The sequence below is a fragment of the Dasypus novemcinctus genome, chromosome 3, assembly GCF_030445035.2.
Source record: "Dasypus novemcinctus isolate mDasNov1 chromosome 3, mDasNov1.1.hap2, whole genome shotgun sequence".
Taxonomy (NCBI): Eukaryota; Metazoa; Chordata; class Mammalia; order Cingulata; family Dasypodidae; genus Dasypus; species Dasypus novemcinctus.
In genome coordinates, this window is record NC_080675.1 from 178,381,905 (window position 1) to 178,402,457 (window position 20,553).

At 37.6% G+C, this 20,553-nt stretch overlaps 1 protein-coding gene across 3 annotated transcripts in view; it reads left to right on the plus strand.

Annotated features, from left to right (window-relative positions):
- The window catches only part of HERC2 (HECT and RLD domain containing E3 ubiquitin protein ligase 2), a 290,972-nt gene that overhangs the window by 166,000 nt on the left and 104,419 nt on the right, over positions 1 to 20,553 (plus strand). For 2 of the 3 annotated variants that reach the window (XM_058294806.1, XM_058294807.2), the window contains exons 24-35: positions 9,254 to 9,424; positions 9,768 to 9,871; positions 10,954 to 11,104; positions 12,854 to 13,068; positions 13,377 to 13,509; positions 13,615 to 13,742; positions 13,838 to 14,033; positions 17,056 to 17,189; positions 17,760 to 17,933; positions 18,012 to 18,148; positions 18,262 to 18,413; positions 19,060 to 19,251. In XM_058294806.1, coding sequence (XP_058150789.1) covers positions 9,254 to 9,424; positions 9,768 to 9,871; positions 10,954 to 11,104; positions 12,854 to 13,068; positions 13,377 to 13,509; positions 13,615 to 13,742; positions 13,838 to 14,033; positions 17,056 to 17,189; positions 17,760 to 17,933; positions 18,012 to 18,148; positions 18,262 to 18,413; positions 19,060 to 19,251 — 1,887 coding nt within the window. The remainder of the gene's footprint in view (positions 1 to 9,253; positions 9,425 to 9,767; positions 9,872 to 10,953; positions 11,105 to 12,853; positions 13,069 to 13,376; positions 13,510 to 13,614; positions 13,743 to 13,837; positions 14,034 to 17,055; positions 17,190 to 17,759; positions 17,934 to 18,011; positions 18,149 to 18,261; positions 18,414 to 19,059; positions 19,252 to 20,553) is intronic. The other variant, XM_058294808.1, reaches the window with a different exon arrangement.

A 20,553-nucleotide genomic window follows, 5' to 3' on the forward strand; every position in this document is an offset into this window, starting at 1 on the left:
AAATAAGTCTACTCTAGTCCATAGTTGCATTTCCATCTTACATTTGTTTCTTCCTCACTATTGAGGATTTTGGGGTAGTGATGCCTACTTTGCTTAGGGGGCTTAGATCCCATGGGGCAGATGGATAGACTGTCTTATCTACAGTTGTAGATACTTTCTGTTTCTTGGGATGGACATTGCCCATCATCATCCTTTTGTTAGTTGTCCTAGGTGAGTCCAATGAACAGAGTTGCAGGTGTTGGCTGCAACTCTGCTGAGATTCAGGGCTCAGATGACATATGAACAGATTGAAGATTTAAGTCCCTGGGACATATATTTAAATGGGTATAATAGCACTATGTCTTAAAGACTGAAACTTAAGTAGGTTTCTCTACTGTGGCCAGCCCTCCAATGTGGTTCTTTTTCAGTTTTTGACATTCATGATTCTTGATATTTATGACATTTTACGTTTTTATATACATTTTAAACTCAACTTCTCAAGTTCCACAAAAATCCTATTGAGGTTTTGGGATAGCATTGATTTTGGATTCATTGGTTTTGGGAAAATTGACATCTTTCATGGGTGAAAACAAACAGGGTCCATATTTCCATTTATTTAGGACTTCGTTAATTTCCTTTTAATGTTTCATAGTCTCTCTCCTATGTAGAGATATTGCAAAGCTTATGTTATATTTGGTCTTAGGTATGTGATATTTTTGATGTTGTTGTGAGTGCTATGTATTATCATAAGAAATGAAAAGGATGCTTACTGACCTTGTGATCCAGCAAGTGGTTAACTCAAGAGTCTCACTAATTGTAATAATTTACTTATAGGTTAACTTGGACTTTCTGTGTATAGAATCTCATGTGTATGTATTCATGTGAAGAGTGATAGTTTTAATTTTCATTTTCCTTTCTTATTTGTCTCTGACTGCAGTTTTGGGGACCTATATTATTGTATAGAAATGGTAATAGTTGTGCACCCTTGCCTTGCTCATAGAATCAGAGGAAAAGCTGTTTAGATTTTATGCCTGAAGTGTGATGTTTGTTATAAGATTCTTTTTCAAAAAAATGGTTTTTTAAAAATTTACACATTTTAAAAAATTAGATAGAAAAGTTGTAGATTTACAGAAAAATCATGCTGAAAATACAGAGTTCCCATATAACCCTATCAGGTACTCAGTTTTCCATATTATTAATGCTTTTACAGCAGGGCTCTTAACCTTTTTTTTCTCATGGGCGCCTTTGCCAGTCAGGTGAAAACCATGGACTCCTTACTAAGTCCACACTATACTGTGTATTATTTAATAAATATATCACACCTGCACCAACACGTCCCCACAAGAATGTTTTTTTTTTTGAATTCCAATTCAAGCTCATGGATTCCTTGTTAAAAACTCCTGCTTTGCATTATTGTACTTTTGTTACAATTAATGAAAGAATATTATTATAATTGTATTAGTAACTATAGTCCATAGTTTCCATTAGAGTTAACTATGTTGTACATTCCTATGGTAGTTTTTTTTTTTAAATTTAAATTTAAATTTTAAAATTTTTATTGAAGTTTATCATTCATACATGAACACATGAACTAAGTGTATAGTAAAGATTGAGAACTTACAAAATAAACGTACATAACATCACACAAGGGTCTCATGATGTATGAGACCCTATGGTAATTTTTTAAGAAAAATTTTTAGTCAAATATTTATAACCTAAAACTACCCTTTTTAACCACTTTCAAATTGTCTTACTTTGTCAGCAGTATACCAGAAATGGGTTGGTTTTTATAATGAGAATTTATTAGGTTAAAAGCTTGTAGTTCTGAGGTTGTGAAAATGTCCAAATCAAGGCAACATCAGAGATTCTGTCTCATCAAAGATTGGCTGTGGGCAATTAGGCGCATGGCGGCATCATCTAAGGAGAGTTTCTCCCTAAGCTCAGCTGTGGGTGATTAAGCATATGACTCATTTCTCCCCTTTCCTCCAGGCCTCTCTCTCGGACTTTCGGGGCCCTCTTTCTGTTCTTCTGTGCTCTGCTGATTCCAGCCTCTGGCCTCTGGGACCTCTCTCTCAGCCTCTTAGCTCTGTTTTCTCTGTTTTTACTGCTTTTTTCTGTGTGTCTGCTGCTTTCAGGCCTCTGTTTATAAAGGACTCCAGTAAGAGGACAAAGACTGACCCTGGGTCATGCTTCTCTGAAGCAATCCAATCAAAGACCCCTCAACTGAATCCAATCCAATCAAAGGTTCTCAAACCCACAGGAATGGATTAGCTCCAAGAACATGATATTTTTTGGGATTCACTAAAAGCTTCAAACTGTCAAACAAATATATCATACAGTGGTATAAATTACATTCGTAATTTTATGCTATCATCACCACCATCAATTAACAAAATTTTCCATTACCTCAAATAGAAATCCTTTATCATGTGAGCATTAACTCCCCATATCGTAATCCCACCTGGGCCACTGGGAACCTGTGCTCTAGATTCTGACTTTATGAATTTGCTCTTTCTAATTATTGCCTATCAGTGAGATCATGCAATATTTGTCTCACTTATTTCACTTTCATATGCATATGGATATTCAGTTTTCCCAGAACTATTAGTTGAAGAAACTCTTCTTTTCCAATTGAGTGAACTTGGCACCCTTGTCAAAAATCAAATGGCCATAGATGTGAAGATTATTTTTGAACTCTCAGTTCAATTCCAGTTCTATATGTCTGTCCTTGAGCCAGTCCCATGCTGTTTTGGTTATTGTAGATTTGTAATAAGTTTTACAATCAAGAAGTGTGAATCCTTCAATTTTGTTGTTCTTTTTCAAGATAGTTTTGGTTATTTGGGACCCCTTACCCTTCCATATAAATTAGATAACTGGCTTTTCCATTTCTGCAAAAAAGGTGGTTTAAATTTTGGTTGGGATTGTGTTGAATCTATAATTTGCTTTGGGTAGAATTGATAGCCTAACAATATTTAGTTTCCTGATCCATGAACACAGAATGTACTTTCAGCATGTTTTATAGATTTCTGTGTACAGGTCCTTTGCATCCTAGTTTGAATTTATTCCTAGGTATTTGATTATTTTTTGTTGCTATTGTAAATAGAATTTTTCTCTTCATTTCCTCTACAGATTATTTATTACTGGTCTGTAGAAACACAATTGATTTTTGTGTGTTGATTGAACTCTGCCACTTTGCAAAATTGGTTTATCAGCCCTTGTAGCTTTGTTGTGGATTTTCAGGATTTCATATATATAAGAGCATGTCATCTGCAAATAGGGATAGTTTTACTTCTTTTCCGATTTAGATATTTTTTATTTTTCTTGCATGTTTGCGCTAATTAGAACTTCAGTACAATATTGAATAACAGTTGTGACAGTTATCACCCTTGCCTTGTTCCTGATCTTAGAGGGAAATCTTTAAGTCTTTCACCATTGAGTATATTAGCTATGTGTTTCATATATGTCCTTTTGTCATGTTGAAGAAGTTTTCTTTCTTCCCTAATTTTCTAAGGGTTTTTCTCAATTTGGGTGCTGGATTTTGTTAAATGCCTTTTCAGTGTCAACTGAGATGGTTATGCATTTTTTTGTTTTGTTTTGTTTTCCCATCTTTCTGTTCATGTGGCATATTGCAGTAATTGATTTTTTTTTTGTTGAACCACCCTTGCATATGTGGGATAAATACTACTTGTTCATGGTTTATAATTCTTTTAATGTGCTTTTGGATTCTGTTTGCTAGTATTTTGTTGATGATATTTGCATCTACATAAGATATTACTCTATAATTTTCTTTCCCTGTATCTTTATTCTTTGGTATTTGGAGTGAGTTAGTTAGGTAGTGTTTGCTCCTCTTCAATTTTTGAAAGCGTTGGAGCAGGATTGGTATTAATTCTTGGAATATTGGCTCAAATCCACCAGTAAAGCCATCTCGGTCCTGGGCTTTTCCCTCTTGGGTAGTTTTTTTTTTTTTTTTTTTTTTAAAGATTTATTTTTATTTATTTAATTCCCCTCCCCTCCCCTGGTGGTCTGTTCTCTGTGTCTTTTTGCTGCATCTTGTTTCTTTGTCCGCTTCTGTTGTCGTCAGCTGCACGGGAAGTGTGGGTGGTGCCATTCCGCTGCAGGCTGCACTTTCCTTCGCGCTGGGCGGCTCTCCTTACGGGTGCACTCCTTGCACGTGGGGCTCCCCTACGCGGGGGACACCCCTTCGTGGCAGGGCACTCCTTGCGCGCATCAGCACTGCGCATGGGCCAGCTCCACACGGGTCAAGGAGGCCCAGGGTTTGAACCTCGGACCTCCCATGTGGTAGATGGACGCCTAACCACTGGGCCAAAGTCCGTTTCCCTTGGGTAGTTTTTGATGGTTGATTCAATCTCTTTTGGTGATTGGTTACTCATAGTATTCTCTTACAATCTGTTTTTATTTCTGTGGCATCATTAGTAACCCCCCCACCCCCCACGTCCCTGATTTTAATTATTTGCATCCTCTCTCTCTCTTTTTTATTTTTTTCATAAAGGGTATTTATTTGGGTTAGGAGCTTACAGATAACAGACCATAAAGGATAAGTTACTTCCCTCACCAAAGTCTGTTTTCATGTGTTGGAGCAAGATGGCTACCGACATTTGCCAGGGTTCAGGCTTCCTGGGTTCCTCTGGGCTCAGCTCCTCTGTTTTCTCCACAAGGTCAGCTGTAGACTATCAGGCGAACAGCTCTGTCTCTTCCTGGGGCTCTAGCTTCAGCATCAAACTCCAGCATCAAAACTCCAACATTAAAAGCCCCTCCTCTCTTTTTTTGTCAGTCTTGCTAAAGATTCGTCGATTTTGTTAATTTTTACAAAGCACTAATTTTTGCTTTGGTTGATTTTCTATTGTTTATTTTCTATTTTACTTATTCCTATGTCTAAGTTTAGTTATGTCTTTCCTTATCTCACTTTGGGTATAGTTTGGGCTTCAGGTTTTCTAGATCCTGCTGTTGTCAGGTTATGTCTCTGATTTGAGATCTTTTTTAATGTGTGCATTTGGAACTATAGATTTCCTCTTAGCACTGCTGTTGGTACATTGCATAAATTTTGGTATGTTTTGTGTTTGTTTTCTTTTGCATCAAGATATAATCCTAATTTTCCTTGTGATTTCTTCTTCAACCCATTGTTTAAGAGCATACCATTTGATTTCCACATATTTGGAAATTTTTCCATTTCTCCCCGTTACTGATTTCTGGCTTCATCTCCTGGGTCCAGAGTAGATACATTGTATCATTTCAGTATTTTTGAATTTATAGAAACTTGTTTTGTTACCAAAGGTAGGGTATATCCTGGAGAATGATCCATGTGCTCTTAAGAAGAATGTGTTCTGCTCTTCTTTTGGGTGAAGTGCTTTAAATATATCTGTTAGGGCTAGCAGGTTTATAGTATTGTTCTAGTCTTTTTTTTTTTCTTTTTCTTTTTCTTGAAAGGGTGTATATAAGATGAGTAGAATTTGTTAGATAAACCATCTTGGCCTGAAGTTTAATTTGGTAAACAGATTTTTTTTTTTTTGGTGGGGGGGGCTGGTAGGAGCCTAGAGAAATTGCAAAAATAGTACAATTAACAGCCATGTATCTCTCATTTAGATTCTCCATTTGTGTGATATTTTGTCACATTTCCTTTATTTCTTTTTATGCATATTTTCTTCCTGAGCCATTTGTCTGCAAGTCACATTCTGACAGTGCTTTTATCTTTTATGACGACATTCTGACAGTGCTTTTATCTTTTATGACGACAGTTTTTTGTCTCCTTTGAGAAAATTTTTTAACCAAGCCAAAACACAGTATGAGATGAACACCAGAAAATGCATACGGTCTCATCATACAGCTCAATGAATTAATACAGAATCATCCAATCTGTATAGAAATGAAATATTGCCATCTCTTCAGATGTCCTCCTGTACTGTCCTTCCACCACCCCATCCAGTCCCTGACCCCTTTCCCTTTTAAAAATGGGCAAACACTATAGTTTGCCCATTTTTTTTTAACTTTATATAAATGCAATCATGTCTTAGGAATTCTTTTTTTTGCTCATTATTGTTTGTGAGATTCATCCTTAGTGTTGTATATCTTATTGGGTGTGTATCTATAGGATCATGGTTTATATTATTTATGTATACATATATAAACATCCATATGTATGTATATATATTTTAAATATTCTCTAGTATATAGAGATATCAGTAATAAATACACATATACATATATCAGTAATAAATGTATCAGACCAGGGTTGTGGAATTTGGCTTTATTTTTTGTCCGTGTTCTTTTTTATCATCTTATTTATTTTCTGTTTCATTATTTTCTGTCCTTTATTATTTCCTGGCTCCTTTTTTAAAGTGTTTAACCTGATCTTTTTCTAACTTCTTGAGACATGGATGTGTATTAGTATGCTAATGATTTTGCAATTTATTATGAAAATTTTTTCACTTAGATAACCATATAGAGCATAGTTTAATCTAGCTTTAACAGTTATTCATATTTTTCTTTTTTTTTTTTAAATGAATTTATTTATTTATTCCCCCCCCCATTCTCTATGTCTATTTGCTGCTTCTTCTTTGTCCGCTTCTGCTGTTGTCAGCAGCACGGGAATCTGTGTTTCTTTTTGTTACGTCATCTTGCTGCGTCAGTTCTCCGTGTATGCAGCGCCATTCCTGGGCAGGCTGTACTTTCTTTCGTGCTGGGCGGCTCTCCTTATGGGGCGCACTCCTTGCACGTGGGGCTCCCTATGTGGGGGACACCCCTGCGTGGCACAGCACTCCTTGTGCACATTAGCACTGTGCGTGGGCCAGCTGCACATGGCATATTTTTTTTATCATTCACATTTTTCTATCTTATTGATTGGCTCATTAGATTGGATTATTTTAAAGCATATCTCAGTTTTTGAAGCATTTTAAGGCATTTCTTCTGCTAACAAGCTTTTTCTTCAGTAAAAGCTTAATATCATTATCCTAACAAGATTAGAAATAATTCCTTAATCCAAACCTTAGCCCCTATTTAATTTTACTAGATTATCTTAAAAGGTCGTTTTATAGGTACTTATTTTGAATCAGGATTTATACAGTTCTACATGTTGAATTTGGTTGATGTATGCTGCCTCTTTCGTTCTTTACCACTAGGGTCTCCACCTTGTTTTTCAAAGAAACAGGTCATTTGTTATAGAGAATTTCACATTCTCTGAACTTGGCTGATTGCATTCTTTTTTTGTAATTTAGCATGTTCTTTATCAGTATTGTTTTCTCTAAGTCACGGCTTATTTCTAGAGACTTGATCAGATTCTGATTCAATTTTGGTGGATCAGAATATGTCCAAGCTCATAATGTATGCATCATTATTTTTCATAATAATGAATTTATGTCCTACCACTTCCAAAGGAGACCAATGATGTTTTCTTTTTCTTTCTTTCTTTTGCGTATCACTGTGAATTTATAGAATTTTGATTTGACATTTACTTATTTACATTTTAGCTTTTTTTTTAATTACCACAGTCGTTTTTTTTTCCCTTCACATTTTGGGTTACTTAGAAAGATATTTCATGATTTTCAAATATTCAGAGAATTTTTAACTGTCTTTTTGTTACTTATTTCTAGTTTAACTGCATAATAGTCAATGCACATGTCTGTAATTTAGTTTCTTTGAAATTTGTTGATTTCCTTTACTGTCTAGCATATATCTGGCTGAAGTGTTGTTTTTTTTTAAATGAATTTTTTCTAGTAATTATTTATGAACACTGAAATTTGAATTTCATAAAATTTTCACCTCATAAAATAATATTCTTTTGATTTTTAAAAACCATTTAAAAATGTAAATAGCATTCTTAACTCATAGTATAGATCCCTGTTCTATTCCATGAATGCTTTTTTTTTTTTTGAGGATTGGGGCTGGGAATTGAATCCTGGACCTCATATGTGGGAAGCTGGCGCTCAACCACTGAGCCACATCAGCTTCCCTGAATTGGTTTTCTCCTTGTTTGCTTTACTTGTTTTTTTTTTTTTTCTTTTCTTCCAGTGGACACTGGGATCTAAACCCAGGACCTCCCATGTGGGAGGAGTGTATTCAACTGCTTGGCCCACATCCGCTCCCTTTTTAAGAAATGTTTTATTTATTTTTAATTTTATTTTTAAAGAAGGTTTAAATTCCATAAATGATAACATTAAAAATATAGGGCGCTTCCCATATACCCACCACCTCCCCTCCCCCACATTTCGCCATTAATACCCTCTTTCATTAGTGTGGTACATTTGTTACAAATGATGAGCACATATGATGTGTTCATCATATGTGAACACATATTGAACACATATTGAAGTATTGCTACTAACCTGTAAACTGTAGTTTGCATTATAGTTTACACTTTGTACCATACGTTTTTATCTGTTTTCACAAAATGTATAATGACCTGTATCCAAATTATTCTGTCAAGCAGAATGATTCCAATGTCCCAAAAATGCCCCAAGTTACACCTATTTTTCCCTCTCCCTACCCTCAGAACCTTTGGTGACCACTACCTTTATATCAGTGTGACAGGATCTTTTGTTGCTATAATAATAATAAGTATACTTTAATCCTTAGTTGCATTTCCCCCTTGTGTTTGTTTAGTTCTCAATCTTGAGGATTTTAGAATGGTGCCCACTCTTCTTTTGATTGAGACAGGGCTTAGATCCCATGGGGCAGATGGATAGAACTGTCTTGCTTGTAGTTGTGAATTAATTCTCTGTTTTCTGGGGGGTGTATTGTCCATCATCATCCTTCTGTTTGTTGTCTTGGGTGAGTCTGATGAACTGGAGAGTAGATGTTAGCTGCAACTCTGTTGAGAATCAGGACTCAACTGGCATATGAATAGCTCAAAGATTTGAGGGTCTGGGACATATATTTAACAAATATAGTGCTGATTGTAGATTCAAATAAAAGGGGCAGAAGAGCCATGTATAGGGCGATTATAAATGAATTTAACTCTGTTACACTGGGGAACATATATTCCAAGGTAAGGCCCCCTGACACAGTGCTTTCCTGAGATTGTCTGCCCTGCCTGTAGTGTCTAGGATGTCTCTAGAGCCCTCAGGAGCACCCTTGCTTGGGGCACATAAATAATTTTTATATCCTTGCTGAATTTTTGTTTATGTTGTTAGCTACAGAGTGGCATGTTAATCTCCTACTGTGAAAGGGGATTTGTCTTTTTCTCCTTTTAGTTCTTTCACGCAATTTGTTCTCGCATTTTATCTATGTATTTATTCATTGATTTTGGTTTCTGTATATACAGAGTCATTTTTTACAGGTCAGAACTGTAGAAATAATGAGGAAGTGACACTTATACGCAAAGCTGATTTGGAGAACCACAATAAAGATGGAGGCTTCTGGACAGTGATTGATGGGAAAGTGTATGATATAAAGGACTTTCAGACGCAGTCTTTAACAGGGAATAGCATTCTTGGTAAGTCTCAGTGTTTGACCTCAGGGTTAAAAGTTGCATTGTGAGTCATTTTAAGCAGAACATCTGGCTTATAAATGGTTCCTTTATCACTACTCCATTCCCCTGCACATTTTGATGTAGGTTTGACTTTGGGTCTGTCTTGTCAACTCATTTAGCCACACTTGAAGAATTTCTAGTCATTATGCATTTTTGTTGAGCCCTTAGTTTTGAGTTGCTCTTAGCAAGAGAGCCCCTCACTCTGAGTTATCTAGTTTATTTCCCTCTAGCGTTCCTACTATTGCTGTCTAGGCAAATGGTGTCCAAGCCACATTACTTAGTAAGGGCTTTTTTCTTTTTGTTTCAGCTCAGTTTGCAGGAGAAGATCCTGTCGTTGCTTTGGAAGCAGCTTTGCAGTTTGAAGACACCCGGGAGTCGATGCATGCGTTTTGTGTTGGCCAGTATTTGGAGGTGAGGCTGTGTGTAGGGCACAGGAACGTCAAGGGGTACCTGACTTGTCTGCATGTTGGTGATGGATGAGTTTTGCCCTCAATTACTGATATTTTATGGGGGGTGGGTGGCTTGTAAGTGATAAGCATAAAGATAATTTATAATTTTTTCATAAGTGAACATAAAATCATTCATGTTAAGAGTCATGTTAACTATTATGATGAAAAACTATTTAGAAATTGTTAATTTATAAGAAATATAGGTAATGTTTCACACACAAAAAGGTTAACCTTTGGTTTTTACAATTTTGTTGTAAGCGTATATAGACATTTGTGATGGCTTACCATCCTGAATAAAAAAAGCTTTTGTATTTCTGTGAAGAGCTATATAACACCATAGTTCTTTAGAATAGGAATATGTCCTTTATACATATTCATGAGTCTTAGACTTTATATATTGTGATTGGCTTTCCAGGTTTATATCTCAGAAGGTAGTATAATTCATTGAATGCTGCAGGAATAGGGCTTAAGGCATTTTATAAATAGGGAAAATTACTTTGCTTGTAAATTGTCTTAATGGGACTGGAAGAGTTTAAGATTATTTTTATTTGGACTTTAGCTTTTTTTTTTTTTAATGGGCTTGGTTTTTTGTGAGAATATTTCCTTCATATCTGTGGTCATGATTCACTAATTAGGAATCTGTAATACTTACGTCATATTTCTTCTTATTGGTTCCCTATACATATAATAATTCAGTGTGCTTTCTGAAGCATTGTGCACAATCACTCTGCAAACTTCTGTTTGATACTCTAAGGAAATTTCTAACTGAGTAGTTTATCTGTGCTTTGTCATTTCCCCAGTAGAGCTATGCATTTACTTTCTGCTTTGTAGGGTGTGCATGGTTTATATAGTATTTGCCTGTTATTTTAATATGGCAGCATAAGCTCATTATTACAGGATGTAGGAATAGGGAGCTGAGAGTACTCACCTGCTTTTATCAGATCTTTAAGTCTTGGTTAAGATGGTAACCTGTAGGTCTTTCTGGCTTTATGTTTTTAATAAACCCTTGTTTTTCTCACTGATGATGAAATTTATTTTTCCCAGCCTGATCAAGAAGTCGTTACCATACCAGACCTGGGAAGTCTCTCTTCACCTCTTATAGACACAGAGAGAAATCTGGGCCTTCTCCTCGGATTACATGCCTCCTACTTGGCAATGAGTACACCGTTGTCTCCTGTTGAGGTTGAATGTGCCAGTAAGAAAAATTCTACTTTCTGTGAACTGATTAGCACATTATTTTAGTAGAGCCTTAAGTGCCATTAAGAGAAAAAGAGAAAGAAAAATCAGCACAGTTGCTAAGAAAAAATAAGAATGAGACTAAACCACTAAATTTGAAGCACCTGTGGGTAGCAATCAATTTATTGATCTTTGGCCACAGAGGAAGCTAGCTAGTGTTCAAGAGTGACAGTCCTGCAGCCAGGCTCATTCTGCCAGGTTTCAACATCAACTCAGTGTGCCTGTGCCTCTCTGCACCTCCAGAAATCATCCCTAATATGGGTCGTCTTTTCTTATCAGGGAGAGCCTTCTGTTTGAGGACTGTTTTTTTTTAACAGACTTTGTACCAAATAAATTAGAGCAATTGCAACTCAATCTTTGTTATCACCTAAAATTATACAAATTTCCCCATGTCCCATAAAATGGGTTTGAATTTTTCTTCATGTGTTTATATCTTTCTTCACCTGCTTGTCCATCCATCCATCCATCCATCCATCCATCCATCCATCCATCCATCCATCCATCCATCCATTCATCCAGTAAGCATCTGTTGAGCATTGCTGTTTGCAAGTCACCTTGATAGGCATTTGGAATTCAAAGATGGCTAAGACAAGCCCGCCTTCATGGTACCTCCTATCTGATGGTGAGCAGACATTATAGTCAGATAAGGACATAGTGTGATAAATGTTTAGGTGGAGGTGTTGGAAGAAAAGCTTCCGAGAGTTGGCAGCAAGTGTCTGAGACTTGAAAATGAAATTGGAGTCCCGACACACTGGGTGTGAGAGCTGTCTGTGAGCAGAAGCATGTGAGTGTGAGGGGCATCACTGAGAGTAGCAGAGATTTCAAGCTGCTTACTGGGGAAGGGGTATTGATGAGAGGCTCAGGCAGCAGAGGCCTCTGGGAGAGTGGAACTGTCCTTGTCCTCACACAGGTGCTTTAGCTTCTGGTGAATTCACTCTAGTTACAAGGAGTTACAGATCAGTTTTCCTCCTAGCCCTGACAGATGGCTATTCTTGCCTGATGTGGCCTCTCCTGAGACTTTTTGTACACAGATCTCTTTTCCAGTTCATTAGGTCTCCATGTCTCTAAGGATCTAGCAGTTTATCCCTTATTAAAAACTGAATATTGTATGTTCAGTATTCCGTCCTTCTTATTTCTTTATTTATTGCTTTTTATAATATTTGGTCTGTCCTAGAAATGTTTGCTTTCTTTTACCCATTCATGTGTGCCTACTGTTCCACCTTCTCTGTCTCATCCCAGAGCTCACCTTAGGAGGTGTTGCTATGGGAACCCTTTCCTGATCCTCAGAATAGGTGAGGCCTCTCTGCTGTACACTTTCATGCCCCCTGTAGCACTTTGATGCATACCGTCATCACTGAAAGGTAGTGATGGGTTGTGTAAGCAGTGCTGTAATGCTGAGCTCCCTGTCCTAGTCTTCACATGAAGACTGCAGAACCAAACAGCTCCAAGCATAGAGTAGGTATCCAGTAAATGTTGGACTGGAAATATTACACTAAATCCTGATATTATGCCTAAATATTTTGAACAACCAGAAAGTGTTACCTGGTTTCACATAGACATAGGAATTACAAGTCTATATAAGTATGTCTCTCATAAAAATGATTCTAAATTTCAACTTCTCAATATTGAGTTTAGCATCTTTTTTGAAAGCTTATTTCTGAGTAGTACACTCAGAGTTCCCTTCAGTGCCTGTGTCTGTATTTTCTAGAGTGGCTTCAGTCATCTATCTTCTCTGGGGGCCTGCAGACCAGCCAGATCCACTATAGCTACAACGAGGAGAAAGATGAGGACCACTGTAGCTCCCCCGGTGGCACTCCTGCCAGCAAATCCCGGCTATGCTCCCACAGACGGGCCCTGGGTGACCATTCTCAGGCATTCCTGCAAGCCATCGCCGACAGTAACATTCAGGACCACAGCGTGAAGGTGCGCTCATTGCCCAGGATCAGCCGCACAGGACAACACTCACCTTACCACACTCTGACTCTCCATAGCCTTCTCTTCCTCTTAGGATTTTGACTTCTGAATATATTCAAGTCCTTTGATTAATTTAGTTTGAACTTGTGTTAAATATTATTTGGAGGGATGGTTTTGAGGTGAAAAGCTGATTTCGTTCACTGTACAGTTTCAGAAGCATTGCTGATGGCAAGTGCATCAGAAGCTGTGGCATGTGTAGTATTCATGAAGATGTACTAAGGTGACTCTGAAAAGACCTCTGGCTATTTCTGTTGCAGGACTTTCTGTGTCAAATAGAAAGGTACTGCAAGCAGTGCCACTTAACCACACCAATCACGTTTCCTCCTGAGCATCCTGTGGAAGAGGTTGGCCGCTTGCTGTTATGTTGTCTCTTAAAGCATGAAGATTTAGGTATGAAGTTATATATTGATGTATTTTACTTGTACTGTAGATCTCTTGACTAATGTGCAATACTCATTCATTCCTCCCCTGCCCCTTTTAAAATGTCTTTCACAGGTCATGTGGCATTATCTTTAGTTCATGCAGGTACTCTTGGTTTTGAGCAAGTCAAACACAGAACATTGCCTAAATCAGTGGTGGATGTTTGTAGAGTTGTCTACCAAGCAAAATGCTCACTAATTAAGGTAAATAAATTTTTTTAATTAGCTTTCTTCTGTGCCTTGCAGACATTTGTTGAAGTATCTGTTGTGAAGTTGACTTTTGGTATATAACTTTGCAGACACATCAAGAACAGGGCCGTTCTTATAAGGAGGTCTGCGCACCTGTCATCGAACGTTTGAGATTCCTCTTTAATGAATTGAGACCTGCAGTGTGTAATGATCTCTCAATAATGTCTAAATTTAAGCTGTTAAGTTCTTTGCCCCGTTGGAGGAGGATAGTGCAGAAGATAATTCGAGAACGAAGGAAAAAGAGAGGTAAGAATGTAAAAGGTGAGAAATATATTGTCAAAATGTTTATTTGCCTCCTTATCGTTGAGTCCTTATTTTCAGATTGAAGCTATTCACTGCTTTTTGTTACATATGGCATTTCCATACACTGCTATAGTAGTAGTTATGTGTATTGATAAACACAGAAATTTTGCTTATTTTTCTAAGAGATTAGATAATGAATGAAACTTTGAACTCAAATATGTTATAATCTGGTAACTAGTAAATTGATGCGGGAAAAGAAAAATACTGTAAAAACTTTCTGAATTGGTGGAGAAGATGAAGTATTTGTTAGTTGTCCTGGTAATGAATGTTTAGTCATACAATTAATTTTGCAATTCTTGCAAAGAAATGAAATTTTCCTATGGAAATAGTCAATATTGAATATTCTGATACATGGGGAATTGTTATAAAAGAGACTAACAGAGTTACTATTTTCTCAGTTGTAAGGATATGGGGAGGGTTTTTTGCATTAAATCTAAATTTGAATAAAAATACATAAAATCCTCTGGAATTTTGTCATTTGTGATTATAAACCAGTTTATAAAATGTCTGATTATATTCTTATGTAGTACATTGATTTACTCGCAGACCAGCTTGTTAAACAGAATAAATTATGAGTTTTTTTTATTTTTAGCAATAATAACATGAAAGAGTAACATGCTTTAGAAGCCAACCTGTACTGTATGTTCCTGAGCAAATCCTTTAACCACAACAACTTGTCCGAATACTAGAAATGCTCTGCATCAGGAAGTCACAGCAACAGCATTTATGAGATCCCTTTAGCCCAAGCAGAGTCTCAGTTTCAGAAGCAGGCTTGTGTCAGCTCTGAGGGAAAATGATCTCCCTTGGCCCTCTGAACATCTTATGTTGTGGTTTCTAAGTCCACATTGTCACCTTTTAAAGTTTCTTGTTGTGGATTTATATGTTTTTATTGTATGATGTCCGAAACCTTAAAAAATATTAAATATGCTGTAAAATATAAATAATTGGTTATTTGTTAGCAGGCTCAGAAATATCAGAATGTTTACTCATGGTTATGTTTACTGAAGCCAAAGGATAAAGTTTAAGGTCAGCAAAGGGAAAAGGTACATGGGTGAAGTCCAGGAGAAACCAGGCACAAGCTTCTAGTTGTTCTGACCCAGTGGAGTCATCCCCGATGATGCGCTTAGTTCTCTCAACAATGTTGTGGCAACATGCGCAGTGTTGCCAATGCTCACCTGAGCCCTGGTGTCCAGGAAATTGATTGGGCTTTAGTCATGTAGGCATGCAATGCCCATGTGGCTGACATGAGCTACTCCAGAACACAAATAGGTCATCACTATAAATCTCATTGTTAGTGTAAACCATCTGGTTCTCTGTGGCCCCAGGCCATGGGCACCCAAAAACTACTCTTAACAGGCAGAATTATTCAAGGGCTCAAAGGTTATTGCCCAGGAGCTGGCCAATAGCCAGTCCTGAAGACAGGCCAATTTTTGTAATGTATAGGATTTGAGCAACTCAGCCCTCCTTAGTTAACCCTTTACTGCATAGGGATAGTCTATTGTTTATTATTTATGCAATATGTTGAATAAAATTAGACTAAAAACCTTGAAAGAGAGCAAAAAATGGAAGAAATACTCTGTTTCAGATTGCAAATACAATAGAAATTTTCCTAATTAAAGAGGCTAACAAAAAAAAGAGGTATCCAGTAGATTCAGTTGCACACTGGTGGCAAAGAACCACTGGACTAGACCATGATGAGCAAGCCAAATCTTGACTGCCATCTGCTTTTTTGTATTACCTATGAGCTAAGAATGGTTTTTACATTTTTAAATAGTTTTTTAAAATGCAAAGAGAAAAGCGGACTTGGCCCACTTGTTAGGGCGTCTGTCTACCACAATGGGAGATCTGCGGTTCAAACCCTGGGCCTCCTTGACCCGTGTGGAGCTGGCCCATGCACAGTGTTGATGCGCGCAAGGAGTGCCGTGCCATGCAGGGGTGTCCCCGCGTAGGGGAGCCCCACGCACAAGGAGTGTGCCCCGTAAGGAGAGCCGCCCAACGTGAAAGAAAGTGCAGCCTGCCCAGGAATGGCGCCACACACGGAGAGCTGACACAACAAGATGACGCAACAAAAAGAAACACAGATTCCTGTGCCACTGACAACAAGAGAAGTGGATAAAGAAGAACACGCAGCAAATAGACACAGAGAACAGACAACTGGGGTTGGGGCGGCGGGGGCGAAGAGGAGAGAAATAAATAAATAAATCTTAAATAAAAATAAAGCAAAATGCCAAGAACGAGTGATATTTTTGACATATGAAAACTATATGAAATTTTAAATTGCAGTATCCATAAATAAAGTCCCCCCCCCCTTGTCTGTTTTTTTCCTTTAGGAGGCACCAGGAATTGAACCTGGGACCTCCCATATGGGAGGTGGGAGCTCAACTGCTCGAGCCATATCCACTCCCTCCTTGTTTGTTTTTGCTTGTTGTCTGCCTGTTGTTTCTGCTCATTGTTTGTTTTCTTTAGGACATACTGGAAAATGAGCTTGGGACCTCCCTTGTGGGAGGTGGGTGCTCAACTGTTTGAGCCATATCCTCTCCTCCATAAATAAAGTTTCATTGGAGCACAATTTACAACTATTCATTTACTTTTTGTCTATGGTTACTTTTCTTTCTGCAAAATTGAGGAGTTGCAGCAGAGACTTTACGGCTTTCAAGCCTAGCATATTCATTCTCTGGCCCTTTAAGAAAAAGTTTGCCAAACCCTAGGCTCTACAGTCTTCAGTGCTCTCTCCACTGTAGCACTCTGACCGCGTCTTTCTGTCTGTTGAGGACTGTTATTATGAGACCGGTTAGCATAGTTTTAACTTCCTATATTTTAAACACTTCAGTTGGTAGTATAGTTTGCATGTTTCCTTGGGCTAAATATTCATGTCTTCCAACTTCATACAAGTTTAAATATTTCTTAATTAAAATTTTTATTTAAGTAAGTGGTTTTTATAATGAATGCTTTTTTAAAATCATAGTTCCTAAAAAGCCAGAATCTACTGATGATGAAGAAAAAATTGGAAATGAAGAGAGTGATTTAGAAGAAGCTTGCATTTTGCCTCACAGTCCTATAAATATGGATAAAAGACCCATTACAATCAAATCACCCAAGGTAAAGTATTTTCTCTGATTTTGAGACTAAGTGGATAGAAACACAACACATAGCACGTGAATCCCCAAGAGCTGTAGCTCTCTGTTCCAGCATCTGCAGGGTCATGGGGGCTGTGGGGCTGTTGTGGTACTCAGAGTACTTAATTGGTGGCTGTGCCCAGGGATGCTCCTGAGCTTGACTGACGGTCTGTGGTCAGATTTTAGTTTCAGTGGTTCCTCTCATTTGTGAGAATGTATTGTATCATATTCATTCACTGGTCAATCATTCATTCACCAATATAGCCTTGTTCTACAAACTTTATTGGTCCCACACTATTAATATGTGTGAAAGCTGAACGTCATATATTATCAGTCTGTTTCCAAAGCACATTAGTATAGAGACTGTAAATTCATTTATAAAGGTATCTATAGCATAAAAATATAAGTTTATACCATGTTAATTATTAAATTTGAAATATTTTACTAGTTTAAACCTATTGGTATTGTTTATATTTTACATGAGTAACTCTTAGAACACTATATTATGTTAATGTTAATAGGGTAAAACAAATGCATTTGTTTTTCTTTTTAGGATAAATGGCAGCCATTGTTGAGTACAGTGACAGGTGTTCACAAATACAAATGGCTGAAGCAGAATGTTCAGGGCCTTTATCCACAGTCTGCTCTCCTCAGTACAATTGCTGAATTTGCTCTTAAAGAAGAGCCGGTGGATGTGGAAAAAATGAGAAAATGCTTATTAAAACAGGTAAGATTTCCTGAAAACATGCTTTTATGCATTAGATAATATGTGCAACACTAAACAGTATACTCTGATATTTTGCAGTTGGAGAGAGCAGAGGTTCGCCTGGAAGGAATAGATACAATTTTAAAACTGGCAACCAAAAATTTCTTACTTCCATCTGTACAGTATGCTATGTTTTGTGGATGGCAAAGACTTATTCCTGAAGGGATTGATATAGGGTAAAACTGTAACTTTTTTTTTATTATGGGAAATTGTAGCAACCAAACATTGTCCCTTTGAAGTTCAAAGTTAGGCAGTGTTCCAATTATAATTCTTTATCATTGTTTGAAAGGGAGCCCCTTACAGATTGTTTAAAGGATGTTGATCTGATCCCACCTTTTAACCGGATGCTGCTGGAAGTAACCTTTGGCAAGCTGTATGCTTGGGCTGTTCAGAATATTCGACATGTTTTGATGGATGCAAATGCCAAATTTAAAGAGCTTGGTGAGTGTGAAAAAAAAGTCTGGTGTTTAAAAGGCTGTGTTGCAGTACTGTCAACAGCCACGCCAGAATAATCTAGAATAAGTCCCAGAGTTTGGAATTTGTGAATGCTGATATTTGCTTTTATGAAGACTTTGATAATGTTATATATTAGAATAATAATCTAAGCTGCACTTGAGTTTCTCAGGTTCTAAACAGAACTTTCAAAATTTGGCCGTAGTAAAGATCTTAAAGTTTTCTAATACAAAATTACATTTTAACATATTTTCATTTGTTCTATATCACTTATACCATACTTCCTAAAATTAAAATGTCTATATCCTATAATGGTACTTAATCCTAGGATAGTTTGAGCATCTACAAAGAAATTCTAGGATTTATTTTGTGGAAGAAAAGTGAAATGCGTTACACTTGAAATGAAAGGAATAGGCGCCAGGGATATTTAGAGGAGCAATGTGATGAGTCTTGTTAGACGGGGAGATAACTGATGTGGAATGAAGGTGGCCACATCATTGCAAAGCAATCCAGAGTTCCCTGATGTCTACCCAGTATGGAAATCCACTGAAAAATAGCATTTAAAAAAAATCACAAGTGCTTTCTGCATCTGTATCCATGCCCAAAGAATTCATGTGTTGCCAATGCTTCTTAGGCATCCAGCCTGTTCCCCTGCAAACAATTACCAATGAGAACCCGTCGGGCCCCAGCCTCGGGACCATCCCACAAGCTCGCTTCCTCCTGGTGATGCTCAGCATGCTCACGCTGCGGCATGGTGCCCACAACCTGGACCTCCTGCTCAACTCGGGCACGCTGGCCCTCACGCAGACGGCTTTGCGGCTCATCGGTGGGTGCCCCGCCCCTCTCTACACCTCTAGTCTCTTTGACATGTGCTTCTTTTTTTTAAAGAAGGTACTGGGGATTGAGCCCAGGACCTTGTAAGTGGGAACCAGATGCTCAGCCACTGAGCTACATCTGCTCCCCAATGAGAGTTGGTTTTTCCATTTGTATGTGTTTAGGAGGTACCAGGGATTGAACTTGGGACCTTGTACATGGTAATCAGGTGTTCAATCACTTGAGCTGCATCTGTTCCCACATACTTTTTTTTTTGAGGTACTGGGGCCAGAGACTGAAAACACGACCTCAGTTGTGGGAAGCTGGTACTCAACCACTGAGCCACATTGGCTCCCCTGAGTTGGTTTTATCATTGGTTTGCTTGTTGTTTGTTTTTAAGGAGGCACTGGGAACTGAACCCGGGGACCTCCCATGTGGGAAGCAGGGACTCAACTGCTGGAGCCACATCTGCTCCCTGACATGTGCTTTTTATAGTAGTCTTGGTAACCTGAAAGTGGTGATTATTTCTTGTATATCTGAAACCCTAGCCTCTATGACTTACAGGAATTATTTTCCCTGGGTACAAAAAATGACTATTTTGTTTGCCTGTTTCCAACTTCTCTCTTCTCTGGTTAGGAAGAGGAATAGGGTATATACTAGTCTGTAAGAAAAGTAGGTAGCATTTATCAGTGTACAATATCAAGACATATGCTTTCTGATTGTTTAAATGATAATTGTTTTCTGTTTCTGATAAGTGGAAAAGTGGACGAGAAATGAGCTTTGTTATCATTAGGTGGAGTTATTTTAACTATCATGAAGGGCTGCTAAATAATTAACCCTCAGTTTGGGTTACTGAAGTTTAAAATTCTTGGGGAAAATGGTAAGAAAGCCTGGCTTGGGGATGGACCAGGTGCTTCACCATGCATCCTCGGTCCTACTGGCTCATTCCACCTCAACCTCAGTAGTTGTTTGTATACAGCTGTTCCTCTTGAAAAATTTTCAAATGTTATGATCTTTTAAATGTTGTAATTAACTTTTCTAACAGCCCCCCCTGCCCAATAAATTCACTGTTTACTTACTTAATTATATCTAGTTCTTCTTGTTTTTCTCTTTTTCTACTCAAAATTCCATAAGATAATTTCAGAGTGTCTTAGAGCTAAGGTCAGTCTGCTGTAGTAGTCAATATCTGTGGAGTTTTAACTGTGGATAGTTGGCTGCATAGATGCTTAATACTATTTGCTTCATAGTCATAATACTAAAATAAACCTGTGGTTTAAAAATAGGGCATTCCTGATTCAAAGAATAATTTCTGTAA